The sequence below is a fragment of the Microcebus murinus genome, chromosome 13 (assembly GCF_040939455.1).
Source record: "Microcebus murinus isolate Inina chromosome 13, M.murinus_Inina_mat1.0, whole genome shotgun sequence".
In the NCBI taxonomy this organism is placed as follows: Eukaryota; Metazoa; Chordata; class Mammalia; order Primates; family Cheirogaleidae; genus Microcebus; species Microcebus murinus.
In genome coordinates, this window is record NC_134116.1 from 15,969,178 (window position 1) to 15,985,910 (window position 16,733).

Consider the following 16,733-nt stretch of genomic DNA (forward strand, 5'->3'; position numbering starts at 1 on the left):
CTTAGGAAATTATCCACTATTTAGTTTAATTTGTTAACATAAGGTTAGTTCCAAATATTTTTAAATTCCTGTTTGATTAGTATTTCCTCCTAATTTTGCATTTTTGTTATTTTGATTAGATTTTTGTTGTTGTTGTTGTTAGAATGGCTAGTATTGTTTTTCATTTGTTTGTTTCATTTTGTTTTAGGTTGGCAAATTGGTTTATTTATTTTGTTGATATTTTGAAGAAGAACCAGATTAATTAATTAATTAACTCATTAATTTTTACTTTTATGTTTATTATTTCTTTCTTTGCTTTATTAGGTCTATTGGCTTTATTTATTAGGTCTATTTGCTTTATTAGGTCTCTTTGCTTTATTTGGTCTATTTCTAGTTTTTTGAATGTGCTTTAACTCACATTTTCATTTCTTGAGTTTCTTAAGTGTGATGTTGCTTCTGAGAATAGGCTTTTTTTCCTTCTAATATTTTCTTCTGAATACTGAGTTGTTCCCTTTATTGTTAAAGTCAGTAGTTCTATGAGAATTCAGATTTTTGTCCTCTGTTATGTATATATTTTACTAGGACCATCAAATGATATTTTATTTAATCCTGTGTGTTCTTCAAGATTCCTTTTGTATTCCAATTATATCAGGATCTATGTTTTGGTCTTTTGTGTCCATCATTTTCTTTTAATGTGTTTCTTTTCATTTTTATCTTTTCTACATTCTATTTCCCTTACTGCACTCCCTATTCTCTCCCTTCACTCTTGTGTTCATTCTAGTTTACTCCTCTTTCTAAAATGGTTGTTTCATTTCTTTTTAATTATTTCCTGAATAATGTTTTTTTTTTTTTCACAGTCTTCAATTATTTAGACATCATTTCTGTGCCTTCCTATTTCTAGCTTTGTGTTAGTTTTGTATCTTTTTAAAATTTCTTTTGGTCATTTTGTAATATTCTATCATCATTTTCATCTACTTTGTATGTTTATTTTTTGGTTATATGTTTATGTATTATTTCATTTATTTTAATCTATGATATTAATATATTTATAAGGGCTTGGTCTTTGTTTTATTTTTGTCATTGCTCAAAACAACATTCATATGAAATGGGAGTCTCTCCTACACAATGGGCAGAGTAGCTTACACATATTATCACTATGAGGGGGTCCCAGTACTGTTGTTGCCATGACATATAAAAAATAGACCTTCTCTGTGCACCTGCTGTCACAGCTCTGAGCTCTGCATTCTCTGGACTACTGGCCTCTAATCTAATACTTCTTATTCATTGGCCCCAGTGTTCCTACTCAAGTTGCATTCTACTCCAAGAGTTTCTCTACTATGGGTCTCTGGTCTCCTGGAAAGGATTTCTTTTAGGTATCCTTAGGAATTTAGGATGTTCCATTATCTCTGATATTTCTGCAGCACCTTGGAAATATTTGTTGTAGTTGTCGTTTGTTTCTTTTGTTTCGCATTTACCTACAATTTGTAGACTGCTGAGTTACATTTCTACAAATTTTGCCATTTATTCTCAAGCTCACTTTCTGAGGTATCTACTCAGTAATCCACTATATTTATTAGTAATTTCTGTACTATGGAATTCTCTTGGTTCATGGGAGGGCCAGGTACCCTGCCATGGCTTCAATGAACAGATTTCTGGATGATTCTAAAATTGTCTGGGTTTTCCTTGAAATTGCTAGACCAGTTTTCCTAAGCACGAGGCTTAGATAAGCATAGGTTGAGAAAATTGGTAGTTATCTCAGGAGGTCAACTTGGGAAAAAGTTGGTCTTGAGAGAATGCTAAAATTTCTTTTATGCAATTGTTACTTCACTCCCCTGGGCCTTGCCTAGCCCTATCTTGTCTTTTGTGATTCATTAGGGGCCCTTGGATGACCCTATCATTTGGATACTTGGCCCTTCGGGCTATGGCAACCTCTGACCATGAATTGAAAGATCTAAATATTCTGAGTGAAGCATTTTGTGATTGAAATCACCATATGTTGACTTGTTTAAGCTTCCAACTTGATTGAAACAAATGAATGACATTTTCCTAGAATAAAACTTTTGTTTCTTAGGTTATTTAATAAATTAAGACTTGGATTTCATATCATGGAAATTACAGTAGGCACTGCTGTAATTGTCACAGTCTAGTAATAAAAAGAACAGAGGTGTACTTGGTACATAAATTATATATTCATTCCAAGTGAACAGAGCACTGAATGAGCAGATGTTTTAATAATTTAAATATTAGAAGTTGAAGCAATAGTTAAAGAGGAAAAAATTTGATTTATAACCTAATCATTTTCAAAATGCTATAAGTTAGTCATTTCCAGTATTTTTCGTATTTCCATCAGCATTTAATGATGAGCTATTTACTAAGACCAAAAATGTTTTTCTTATTTTAAATCTGTAAGAATTGAAAATTTAAAATTAAAATTGGCTATGGTTTTTCTGTTTTGCATTCAGGAATAATTAGATTAAATACAAATGTAATGTAGATTTTAGTAGTAGTAGCATTATTAATATTATCTTGAAGTAGTCAGCAAAGCTTCATCTCTCATTAAAACTGACATTTAATATTTAAATGCTAGCTGAGGTTTTAGTTAAGTATGGTTAAATGTGGGATCTGATTATCTTGAACCAAGCTCTGAATGTATCACCTCACTGAATTTTTACCATCATGATTCCCCTTATTGTTAGACTGTGACAATTAAATTGGTGCCTACTGTCATTTTCATGATGTGAAATCCAAGTCATAACTTTATTATTTTTGTACCACAGACTTCTTCAAACATGCTTGTCATAACCGACACACATCAAAGAGCAAATTGGGTTTGAGATTATGTTTTTAAAACTTAAACTTTTAATCAGACTTTGTTCCAGCAAAATGTCATTTGTCACATTACATTTATGTTATTAATTTTAATTTTATTGGCTTTTTATTTTTGAATTTGTAAATTTATTTTCCTTTTACAGTTATATGAGAAATATATACATATTTTAGGTATTTAAGTTATATCATAATAAAAACACATCAGTCCACATAGGGATTCTGTAATACTTTTTAGAGGACCTCTTTTTTAAATTGCTCAAGTTCAAGTTACTATGCTCTCATCAATTAACTCTACCTTAATTTTAAAAACTTTTGTTAAACACCTGCTTGCTAAAAAACTTATTTTTTCATACTTTTCTACCTTAATGCATTTGCCAACAGCACTGTAGTTATCTCTCACTCAACGTTTTAGTCTCTTTACTCAGATGAATTTGAAAATACATGATGTATTTGTTCAGTTGTAAGACTTAAGCTTATGTTTCTTCATACATATGGAGGGATATTATGAATATTTAGGTTCTATTTTAATTATCAGTTTATACTTTTCTAAATAAGTTTTCACATTGTTTGGAATAGAGCTGTACAAATATTAAGTGTTTAATGTGCACTAATTTCTAACTAAAATAGTTCTAAAAAACAGTTGTATTTAGGTATTAATCTGTGGGCAGTATCAGTTTGCCATATCTGCTGTGTGAGAGAGTATGTGAGTTGATGTACCCATACATCAACGATTTGGGGAATGATAGCCTTTTATTTTTGGAACAGTAGTTTCCATGCATAAAACTATATTAGGCCATAATAAAATATTTATAGAAGCAAACCAGTGTATTGTTGCCCATCCCTCATACATAGTTCTTTGAAAGTACAACTAGCCTGTTCTGGCAATATTATGGTACACCCAAGATTCATGCCTGATGACTAAGATAATGTTATCTAATGATACCTAGTTTATAAAATTATGCAAAACAAACCAAACCTAGAAACTTTATTTTCAAAACAAAAATACTGGAGTTGTAGCTTCCTAGTATTGCCCACTAATTTTTTGACTACTGGTTTGCCAAATATATCAAAATATGCATAAATATGAATATAAAACATTTAAGATAGTAAAAATTTAAGATATAAAGTATGAGAGAGAGTTATATTCTTAAACCCAAGTATGGTTTCCAAGTTTTCCTTTAGTCATTCAGCAGCTGTTTATTGAATGATTACAATGAGCTGGTCACTGCCCTAGGAGAAGGGAAACACAAAACCAGTCCTGTCCTCCTGTCCTCAAAGAAAGAAGCCTGACCCACTTTGTAGAACAGCCTTGACACATACAGACGCTTCTCATTTTCTACATCCAATATATTTCTGAAAACATGTTGGATAGCATGTTGTCAGAAAATACACACCTATGTTCTGTTAATATAAATGGAAAAATTAATAATATATTAGGGTATCTCCAACCAATTTCTCCAAACCTCACTAACTCACTCTCTTACACCTATGTAACAATCTACCTGCATATTTCTGCATATTTAAAAGCATTTAAAAGAACCATTACTCAGTTATTTGTTCTTATTGAACTAAGCAGTTGATGGTTTGTATGTACCCAACAAAAATAGGAACATATTCTTAAGTAAACAAGAAAAAAATATACCTTATCTACCATATTTCATTGAATGGCTGATGTCATCAATTGTAAGAAATAGCATCATTTCACAGGTTCACAGGTCATTAAGAAATAATAAATGGTGTTAATTACTCTTAGATTGTAAAATGCAAGATTGTAATCAATTATAAGTGCATCCTATATCCAGAGTGCTAAACTGCAATGAAGCAGGGGAGAATACGTTTCAGAACTGATAAAATATGATAAAATGGGCCTGGGTTGGTAAACTTAAATCCTGGGTCCCCTGAAAGATTAACTTTCAGGGGAAAGTTTAAGAAGAGGAAGGAAGTGCTGCGCTATTATAAATAGTTAAGTAATTAAACGATGCTTGCACAAGATTTAGCCCAGAAGGGAAACAATAGAGAGATACCTGCATTGTACACTATATCTTTGGCAGGATTCATGGGCAACTTAAACATCTCCACTGACACATGTACAGATTCATGATAGTGGTTCCTCTAGTTTCATAGTGATAGGGGGGCAAACATTTTTGCAAATATAAATAGCAAATATTGGGATTAGTGAGAATCCAGATAGTGAGCCATAGACCCTCAGTGTTTTATGAAAGTGCTTTAGTAGTGGTCTGTAAAAGCTATGGGGAAGGAAAGCACCAGAAAAAAAAACAGACCCCCAAAATCTGCTTGGGGATGTCAGAGGAAATTTGAAGAAAGGGGAATTTGAAGGGATGTCTTGAAGGACAAGTAAGTGTGGCCTGTGGCAGGGGTGGTGAGGGATGAAAGAAAGGGATTTCACAGAGAAAATGAAGACTTGGAGACACAAAGGCATGGCACAGCCTGGGACTTTGGAGAACTCAAAAGAGACGTAGCAGATGGGCTAGGCATAGGAAGCAGCAGGAGGGGATTTGGTGAAGGCAGGCCTGGTTGCATCAGGCTTGGGAGGAGTTCTGACTCCATTCTGTGGTCAGGAAAGATGCACGGGGGATTTTAATCTGAGAGGAGCACAATCTGATTTGTGTTTGCGAAGTTCACTCTGGAGGTAGCATGCTGAATGCACGGCCTGTAAAAGAAATTGAAGCAGAAATTCCTTCCAGCAAGAGATGTCGTTAAACATTTTTGTTAGAGGATTGTATTTGTTTTAAGGATTTCCCATCTTTTGTAATATTCTCCAAGCCTCAAGTTATCTGCCAAGTAATTGACGCTCCCCAGTTACTATTTTTTTTATAATTGCTTCCCCATTAATTCCTCTTCCTAGAAGCTTTCTTGCTCTCCAAATCCCTAGAGGCAAAAAGCAACTATTTGGAGGATATATGCCTGTGTCATTTCAGAGCATCTCAGTATTGCAGACTGTGAATTCTTCAGATGATTCTCAGTTATTTATTTTACATCTGGGTAATAGATCTAGGTAAAAGTAGCATGCCTCCTTTAAGAACTATTGAAGTAATAAATAATAATGCTAAGACACAATGACAGATGGGCCCTGGGAGCGTGGAGCAATAAATCATGTACTCATGAAACTACATCAGTACATATCATTTTGTGGCTGCAAAGTATATCCCTATAAATGTGTTTTGCTTCTCTGCTATTAAACCCTTGCATAACACTTTAAGTTACTTTCTTATACTGTATAATTGATTGGCAGCCTTCAATTGTTTACCTTTGTAAGAATCGACAGACAGTTCTTGAATCACTCATCTACTCAGCCACCAGAGTGCTGATTTCCGCCTGTAGCTAAAGCACTCTCTGCCCTCAATTTCTTGTTGATGCAACAGACAAATTAAAACCTTTCTTTCCTATTTGAGGTGTTAAAATGTCTCAGGTACCACTAGGCATTCATGTGTGATAGATTCTGGCTATATAGTTTGGAAGCAGAGAAAAGGGACTATTTATTATTTGCAAATATTATAACTCCGGCATTGATAGAGTGGAATTTTAGAGAATGTGGGCATGTAAATTGATTCACAGCAACTTAAACCACAGAAACTTTATTTTAAAAGGGTAAGACCCTTGAAAAAGAGATGATTTGATAAGTATTCAGACACAAAATGTAAAACAAGATTATATTTCAAAGTGCAAAGGCTGTATTTATTAAAACACATTTTAAACTTATTGAACCTTAGCGATTATTGATAATGATTACCATGATAGTATTAATAATTTCAGTTCCTATAATTCAGTTGTGTTTACAATTTCATTGTAATGCACAAATTATGTAAACTTGAGCCTATTCATGTTTGCATGGCATTTTTAGCTTTGCTTATTCAAATTTTACTAATCCAGGAAATATCCAAAAGTCATCGCATAATCTCATTTGTGATCTTTCATGATCACACAGGAAGAGTCTTAATTTTGTGATGCTAATTTGAAAGATATGCCATCTTTCTCTCTTTGCCAAAAGAGAATAATTTCTTTTTAGAAGGAATATGAGTAGTTCCAGTAAATGGATGGTTGGATGGATGCCTTCATTAAGCATATCAGTTGACTTCATGCTATATCCATTGTAATCCACAGGAGCTCTCTAAACCATGGTTCATATTCCTATCTAATCATTCATTTAATATCTTCTATATTTATATCAGCACTTACTGTGCTCGGTGCTGGGTATACCACCGAAACTATCCCATGTAAGGTCTCAGGGTGTTAATAATCTTCAGAACAAACTCAAACATTTGCCATGGGGAATAGACTATTTTTTTAAGTGTAACACCAGAGAATATGTTCAAAGGAAGTTTAAGTAGGAAACTCAAACTTCACCATTAGATCTGATAAATTAAAGGGACTAAATATAAATTCATGCAGCAACCCATAGGGATTACAAAGGAATATCCTGTAACACAAAACAAACACTATCTGTATACGAGAGTTGAAGTGTCAGTTGTTGCATGATGCAAGAGTCATGAGGGTGATCAGAGTGGGCTATGGTCAGATCAGTCTGGAAGAAAAAGTTGGCAAGAACAATGTACACTAAAGAGCAAAAAGTAAAAAAAAAAAAAAAGGGGAAAACTCTGAATGTTACTGGGTCACTATAACACTGCTTATTGAAAGTTTTTATGAATATTGAATGATTCTTGGAAGCATGAGCCAAAAAATAATATATAAGATTTATATCCAGTGGATTATGTCCATATTTTACTAGGAAAGTAAAATGAGGATAGTTCTAATTGACCATTGCATTCCATTTAGTATGTGGAGGGCTTTTTGATGATACTATGAGTTTCTGGAAAATCTAAAGCAGGAAATGTTCCCAAAATACAACTAAAGTCACATACTAATTTAAAGAAAGTTTTCTATGTTATATAGTAGAAATTTTACTAAGCCAGTGTTTGTAATCGACGTCATTTGAAATTAAAATATTTGTATGCTTTTGTTTTATTTGTGATCCTCACTGGTGCTTCTAAAATGATTTCAAACAATCCATCCTTTAGATAGTTCAAAATATACTGTGAGTCAACTTTACCACATCAGTTTCCTTAGCAAACAAATTTATATAGTAAATAAGAAACTAAAATTTAACTACATTTGTTATTGACAGCTTTATGTTCTGAATTTGTGAGTCCCCAATTTTTTAATTTAACTTTATTTTTGCCAACTGAAGAAGTGATTGTTGTTAAAGCTAAACTGTCTACCTTTTTTAAAACTTCACTTAAAAAATCTATTTTATAAAATTTTACATGTGAACATTAGTTTAAAAAAATATGTAAGGATACATTGTGAACAGTATATCTCTCTTCCAACCTTGGCTCTGGGCAACTTTGTTGGTCTCTCAGGGAAATAATACTGTTTATCCTCATTTGTTACATTTTAAATAATCTTCAATATAATAATAAGCTCTCATTCTATAGCCTAATGAATTTAATTCATTTCTAAAGCAAATTATGAGCAATAAAAGAGGCTAATTATAGTGACACTACATATAACATTTTTTAATGACAGAAGAAGTAAAATAATAATATTGCTTTGAAAAAATACCATATGAACTTATCTTATTTGGGTGTCTGTGTACCCAGTGACCTATAATTCTTTCTTTTGCCTAACACTTACTTATTAATTGTTCCAATTTAAAAATACTTTCTTGCTGAGTTCCGTAAAACGTTAGTTCTCATTTTTGGAATTATTTGCATTTTTAAAACAGTCACAACTATGCTTTGTTCTTAAAATAAAGATCAAGTGACATTTTTCATTTTCTTTTATTGCCTAATATACAAGTAAAAAACACATTTGTTCCTTTTCATTTAATAACAGTCAATTTGAAAATGTACACTTTTATTTTTCTATGACACTTATAGAATATATTTTACATTTTATTTAATTGAGAATGTAAGTTACATAAGTGTAGGAGTTTTTTATTCTCTCTTGTGTCATGATTTCTTGAACACCCCCCTGGATTATAGAGATGCGATGTATGTTGAGTGAATAAATAAATGAAGGAAGAAAGCACAACTTAAAAAAATTTGTATTCCATTATCCTTTTGGATGTTAATCAAAATTAGGCTCATAGAAAAGTCAATTTTATATTGGCTATATTGTCTATATTTAGGTTATATTAATTAATTTGTATTTTCAATTCATTGTGCAATACGCAAGGCAAATATGATGCTTATAGTAAAAGATGCTCTGTAAGATTTTGAAGGCAACTACTATGTCCTTAAATTATTTGTTGTATATTAAATATGTGCATATGTTTTTATGTGTATACCTGACCAGTAGCATTCTAAGATTCTGTTTTCCTCAGGTATAAATCATCATATGATGACAATGACAATTTAATAGGTCATTGTCCTCTTTGTCACGCAGAGCCAATCCTCAGCATTTGCTTTCATATATGTATCTCTTTTGTGAGTCTTAAATCCATGAGTCACCCAGTTAGGTTGGCTGTCTTTCCACTGATAAAATTATCTGTGTATTAATTTGGGATCTAGCATTGGTTTCTCTGAACTCTCCGTAGAATTAATCTTTCCATCTTACCTACCATGTTTATAGCTTTATTGTAAGTTATTTTGCCTCATTTATTTGCCGAGTTCACATCTGTTTTTCTACAAAAGATACTGTTGTTGTGCATGTGTGTTACCTAGGCTTTATACATCCTCTTATGTAAAGCAGGTACTTACCAATGTTTGTTGAATTTATACTTCATATCATGGTCAGATAAGTTCAAGTAAGTGTTTTATTAGACTTTTAGTTTCATGAACAACGCACATTATTTCTGTAACATTCTCAAGGAAATTTCGATAACTTATTTGCTACTAAAGGTGGAAAGTTATAGAAATTATTTTATTTTCCTAAATAGTCTGCAACATTTTTATCATTTTATTTAAAGTCTTGACATTCTGTTTCTATTTTTATTTTCTTAGCAGGTTCAGTCAGAAGTGGTAATGATATATGTGACTGAATTCAAAATTGAGTTATATGGATGACTACAGAAACTAGTGACTTAATGGGATAATCCTAAAATAGCAAAGGTTTTTCTACTTAAGAGAAGAAGTTCTAATTCTAACTTCATGAAGTTTTCTGCTTAGTTATTCCAAAAGACTTTTTTCCCTACAACTCCCATTTTATCAAAGTATACATTCTAATGTCAGAATAGATTCTCTATTAAAAAATGAAAGCAGTGCATCTTTTTTATCTTTTTTTACATATATAATCCCAATTAAGGTTAAAGGTTATATATGGTTTCTTTGCAAATTAAGGTGAGTTTATTTTTCTTCACTCTTTATTTAGCTTGAGGTGAATTACTGGCTAATTTTCCCACAAATGGTGGTTAACCAAGCAGTTTTAAAGGTCTTCATGTTGATCCCTGTGTGCTCTTGTTTTTTTAGGAAGAAAGCTGGTTTAGGACCTAAACTGCCTATTTAGAAGAATGGCCTCTGGTTCCTAAAGTGGTAGAATTTGTTTGGCTAAAAGAAAAAAAATAATATAGTAATGTTTTCCCTTTGCATGAATTTAAAATTTTATGTGCAAAGATCTGTAATCACTTGAGTTTCAAAAATTATTTTCCTTATAAATAATGTCATTTAAAATCCTAAAAGTATTCCTTTTGAAAGGTTGTTCAATTATGGTATAAAACTTGTGTGTAGCTTTTACTGAAATAACACTTAACTATTCCCTCCACAGACTTTTAAAAAAAATATTCATTTTGCCTGATAATGCCATGTAAAATTTATTTTTAGGGGGATAGTTCCTATGTGAAAGATCGCTGGTGTGTTTTTGATGGATTTATGGTGTTTTGCCTTTGGGTTTCATTGGTGTTACAGGTAATTAAATATTTTTAACTTATAAAGTGGCATTTTCCAAAATAGGCATTATTTTTCATTAAAAGTCTCAATAGAAATATTAAATAATATAAATCAAATATGATTGTGAAATTTCCTACATTATTTTAGCAGATGTGTTTAATTCATTCAGATTACTGACTTATTTTAACTTTTAAAAAATTATTTGTATTTGACACATAATAATTGTACATATTTATGGTAGTGTACAGAATGCTATTTTTATACATGTATATAATGTATAATGATCACATCTGGATAATTAGCATTTCCATCACATCAAACGTTTTATTGATAGAAATGTCAATAATTCTAGCATTTTAATTATTGGTTACATTTGTGAATTTGTGAATTTCATTATACTATGAAAATTAATACTATAGGAGATAATTTTTTTTTTTTTTTGAGGCAGAGTCTCACTCTGTTGCTCTGGGCTAGAGTGCAGTGGCATTATTATAGCTCACTGCAACCTCAAACTCCTGGGCTCAAGCAATCCTCCTGGCTAAGCCTCTGGAGAGTAGCTGGGATAACAGAAGCATGGCACTGCACCCAGCTAATTTTTCTATTTTTAGTAGAGACTAGGTCTCACTCTTGCTTAAACTGATCTTGAACTCCTAATCTCAAGTGATCCTCCCACCTCGGCCTCCCCGAGTGCTAGGATTACAGACATGAGCCACTGCTTGGCCAAGGAAATTCTTTCTTATAAACAGATACAGAAATATATTTATTGAAATAAAGGAATATATAGAGAATAACATTTCAGTATTTGTAAAATAAAAAACTTGAGTTTAAAAATTAAAATTCTAGTCTTTTATGTAACACAATCCTCACTAAAAATAGCTAAGTAGACTTATTTGGTTATGTACTAGTCAACATAAAACACTACATTGCAAGTATAAAATGCTTTATTATAAGAAATGGTGAACATGTATTAAAAAGACTTAAAGGAGGGATTTTATTGGAAAAGATTAGAATTCATTCCCACGTATTCCTTCAAGAATGATTTTGCATTTAATTCAACTAAAGTTACTTTTTAAAAAATGTTTCTTCTTTCAGCATATTATGGGGCTACAAATGTTTAGGTTACATATATTGTCTTTGCCCCACCTGAGTCAGAGCTTCAAGCATGTCCATCCCCCAGACAGTGCGCACTGCACGCATTAGATGTGAATTTACCCATCCCCTCCATGCCCCCACTATCTGCCTGACAGCCCATGAATGTTACTACTATATGTGCATATAAGTTACTATTTCTTTTGATTTGATTAGATTTGATTGTGGTAAGAACGCCTAACATGAGACATACTCTTTTAACATATTTTTAGGAGTACAATACATTATCGTTAACTATAGGTGCAATGTTGTACAGCCTATCTCTAGAGTTTATTCATCTATTCTTCATTTAAAAATTAAGAATTAATGCTGGAAGTGGTGGCTCATGCTTATAATCCCAGCATTATGGGAAGCCAAGGTGGAAGGATTGCTTGGGCCCAGGAGTTTGAGATTGCAGTAAGGTATGATGATGCCACTACACTCTAGCTCATCTCACAAAAATTTTTAAATCATTCACAATCCATCCTGCCAACTCATCCTAGTGTTTCTTTTTTTTTTTTTTTTTTTTTGAGACAGAGTCTCACTTTGTTGCCCAGGCTAGAGTGAGTGCCGTGGCGTCAGCCTAGCTCACAGCAACCTCAAACTCCTGGGCTCGAGTGATCCTTCTGCCTCAGCCTCCCGGGTAGCTGGGACTACAGGCATGCGCCACCATGCCGGGCTAATTTTTTATATATATATATCAGTTGGCCAATTAATTTCTTTCTATTTATAGTAGAGACAGGGTCTCGCTCTTGCTCAGGCTGGTTTTGAACTCCTGACCTTGAGCAATCCGCCCGCCTCGGCCTCCCAAGAGCTAGGATTACAGGCGTGAGCCACAGCGCCCGGCCCCTAGTGTTTCTTGATAAACTGTCCTTTCTTATTGTTATAAAGTTCACCTCTCCAACAATGTATTTCATCCTGCATATTAATGTGTTCTTTTCCATTTAGTAACAACTATTGTGTGATTGACAAACATTTTCTAATTATCATTTTGCCTGTTAGTAAATGGTACAATTCTTTTTTTTTTATCACATTTTTAACCCTTTCTCTATTACTTTATTTTTTAGATATTCAAAAGCCTCCACTAAAAAACATCATTATGAAAAACACTTAGCATACTTACTCTGTATTCTAAGTTAGCACTTGCTTTTGTAATTAAAATCTGTGCCTTCATGAGTTTGACAGCAACAAGATTAATGGCACTTTCATTAGTTTATGTATTTGTTTCTCTTAATATAGCTATAGTTTCAAAATGTACTCAAAAGAAAATTGATTTTGGTGGAAAATAATGTAGGGCTAAATTCAGGGTAGAGGGTGCACTGCCTTGTGCTGTTATCTGTGTATTTGATTAATGCTAAGGGAAAATCTAAACTCATTTATCCATCTCCTAATTTATAGGTGTTTGAAATTGCTGATATAGTCGATCAGATGTCACCTTGGGGCATGTTACGGATCCCACGACCACTAATTATGATTCGGGCATTCCGGATTTATTTCCGATTTGAACTGCCAAGAACCAGAATTACAAATATTTTGAAGTAAGCACTTTTTATATACATATGTTAAGAGGGAAATTTATGAAACTTTTTGTAAGTTTTACCTGTTTTACTTACTTTTTTTCCCTAGGCGATCAGGAGAACAAATATGGAGTGTTTCGATTTTCCTACTTTTCTTTCTACTTCTTTATGGGATTTTAGGAGTTCAGATGTTTGGAACATTTACCTATCACTGTGTGGTAAATGACACAAAACCAGGGTAAGTTTATCTATTAAGTGCATTTTAATGTAGGTAACAAGGACATTTATGCAATTTTTATGAGAAAAACCTGTGTCACAATTTTTTAAAGGTGTTTATGTACTCTTTGTTCTGTATTCTCTGCTTTCTCAGTATTGTTTCATCCAATTTTTAAAGATATTTTATTTTATTTAAAGACATTTTTATTTTCAAGACAACCCAGATATAAAACAGTAACCTGGTGGGAAAGTAGATTAAGCAATTAATGCAGAGTATACATTTAGAAAACTTCCTCAGTGTGGCAAAAACAGGGAGTGTGCTAACATGATACTGTCAAAGATTTTTATTGTAGTAGAGTGGGTTACATTTTAGCAACAAAGCTTATTTTTGTAATTATTATCTCTGGTTATCCTTCCCTAAACAGTTCCCTAATTAGTTATTGTATAACATCTTTTCTAAACAAAACACTACTATCTGTTGCATTCTTGGGTTGTAGGATTGATGGGTAAGATAATGTGTGTGTGTGTGTGTGTGTGTGTGTGTGTGTGTGTGTGTGTGTGTGTAGTTGAATTACTTGAATTACCTATTATATATTGCACAAATAAGGCCCCTGTCTCTCCTACTTGGCCAACCATTGTTACTCTATAACCCGAGGAATGGAGTGATGGGAAGAGAGAACAGAGTAGGATGTTGGCCCCTGCACATGCATAATCCAGAAGTGTCCCCTTAGGTATTGACTAGATATCAGAGTTTGGGACTCCAAGCACAACTGAGAGGTGCAACAGATATGGCTCTGCAATATTTCAGGGCAGCAGGGATTAGGGGTAGTAAAATTGATTTTACACCTTATAGTTAGATCTTTGTGCCGTAATTGGCCTATTCACAAATGGATAACTCATCTATAAATTATAGAAAGAAAAAGTTTGATTCAAATCATAGAAAATAAATTTAAAATACTTTATTTAGTTCAAAAGAAGACTACAAGGAGCCATTCATCTCCAAATTATTTTTAAGGTACCAATATCTATTTACAAATCAATTGTGTATATAAGGATCATTGAGTTTAAAAATATTAAAACTGTTAGTGTTTTCTGAACTTGGAGAGTTTTTTTTTTCATAGAGTGTATGTACTTGTATACATAAAAAGTAAATAAACCACAGAGAGTGAATTGCCTTGTGAGTATATACATCATGATAAACTTGGTTCAATTCCAATTCTTTGTTGTATGTGTTTGCATAAATTATTTAGGTCATTATGAAGTGGAGATAATAATAGGACATACTTTTTAGAGTTGTCAGAAAGAGTAAATGAGGGAATGAACATAAAGACTTAAGTAAGCTTACTAGCTTATAATAAATGCACTAGCTATATGCTAGTTGTCATTACTTTGATGTCATAAAGAGATATATAAATATAGTTGTATGCTGAGGTGCTATGTATAAGTGTATCCTGCAAATGAGAGACAATATGCTAAAAAAGTAAGGGTTAAAAAAGTAGAATAAACTTTTAACTCATAAGAACCTGAAAAGAAAACATCTATAATTAATGGCTATGTTATTTTACTGACATAGTAACTAAATTCTGAGTTTATTTGAAATTTAATGGACATTTAATTATTAGTCTTTCCCAGAAAGAAACTGTTAATAATTATTTTTCTCATTTATGCATATACAGTATATGTATATTATGTAACTTGTAATAATTACATAATGTACTAAAAACTAAAAGTGACATATATTATTTGCTGTCTCTCTACCTCAAAGAATGTAAACTCTACAGGGATAGAGATTTTTTCCTATATGTTTTTATTAATAGATCAGGAGGCATGTGCAAGAAAATATAAATGAATTCAGTAACTTGCACAAACATTAGTATAATTTCACTGGTTAAATGTTAAATAGCAAAGCATTACTTATTAGTCAATGTCTTAATTTACTTCATTTCATTTTAATTTAGAAGGTATATATGCATGCATATCACATCTACTTAAAAATTTATTTTGTGTTCTTGTAAGTGTGAGCAGACACAATGCCTTCTTTGGTTATGTATGGTATTATGTTGAAGGAACTCATTATTTTTTGTTGTTTTTAATATAATTTTTATTTTTGTAGATATGAGTGAATAATCTAAAAATATATATATATATATTTTTTTTTTTTTTTTTTGAGACAGAGTCTCACTTTGTTGCCCAGGCTAGAGTGAGTGCCGTGGCGTCAGCCTCGCTCACAGCAACCTCAAACTCCTGGGCTCAGCGATCCTTCTGCCTCAGCCTCCCGAGTAGCTGGGACTACAGGCATGTGCCACCATGCCCGGCTAATTTTTTTATATATATATCAGTTGGCCAATTAATTTCTTTCTATTTATAGTAGAGACAGGGTCTCGCTCTTGCTCAGGCTGGTATTGAACTCCTGACCTTGAGCAATCCGCCCGCCTCGGCCTCCCAAGAGCTAGGATTATAGGCGTGAGCCACAGCGCCCGGCCTAAAAATATTTTTAAAACAAAAAATACTATGCTACTAATGCCACTGCTACTCTCCATTTTTTCTTCAAAAATAGCCTTGGAAAATAACTTTTTGATAACCATTTTCTGAGTATATTATTATTTCCCCTATCAATGTAATTTTGTCTCTCCCTTTTTAAAACTACTTTATTGAGGTTTTATTGACATATAAAACCTGTACATATTGAAAGTATATACATCTGGAATAAACCAATTTGTTTTTCTGTCAGAATTAAATCTACAGAGTAAGTTATCTCATTTCTTCTTCTACATCGTGAAAGTTATGATCCTTCTCAAATTAATTTTGTGTTTCCTATGAGGTAGGGGTCAAGATATATTCTTAACCTAGTGGTTAGAGTGGACATTGATATCTTATTTCCAATCATAGAGGAAAAGCTCTTAGTTTTTCCATTAAGTATGATGTTAACTGTAGCATTTTCAAAGTAAGGAAGTTACCTTTAGTTCCTGCACTGCTGAGAGTTTTTAACCATTAATGTATGCTGAATTTTGTCCAGGGTTTTTACTGCAAATATTGAGAGGATAAGATGGTTTTTCTTCTTTATTATATTACTGTGGTGAATCACATGATTAAATTTTGGATATTAAGCCAATCTTGCATTTCTGGTGTATAGCTAATTTAGTCTTGTTACAGTCCTTTTTATGTATTGCAGGATTTGATTCCCTAATGTTTTCATTACAAATTATTGTGTCTTTGTTCA

At 32.5% G+C, this 16,733-nt stretch overlaps 1 protein-coding gene across 2 annotated transcripts in view; it reads left to right on the plus strand.

Annotated features, from left to right (window-relative positions):
* NALCN (sodium leak channel, non-selective) overlaps window positions 1–16,733 on the plus strand; it is a 323,837-nt gene that overhangs the window by 24,108 nt on the left and 282,996 nt on the right. For both annotated transcript variants that reach the window (XM_076009294.1, XM_076009295.1), the window contains exons 4-6: window positions 10,587–10,670; window positions 13,179–13,318; window positions 13,407–13,535. In XM_076009294.1, coding sequence (XP_075865409.1) covers window positions 10,587–10,670; window positions 13,179–13,318; window positions 13,407–13,535 — 353 coding nt within the window. The remainder of the gene's footprint in view (window positions 1–10,586; window positions 10,671–13,178; window positions 13,319–13,406; window positions 13,536–16,733) is intronic.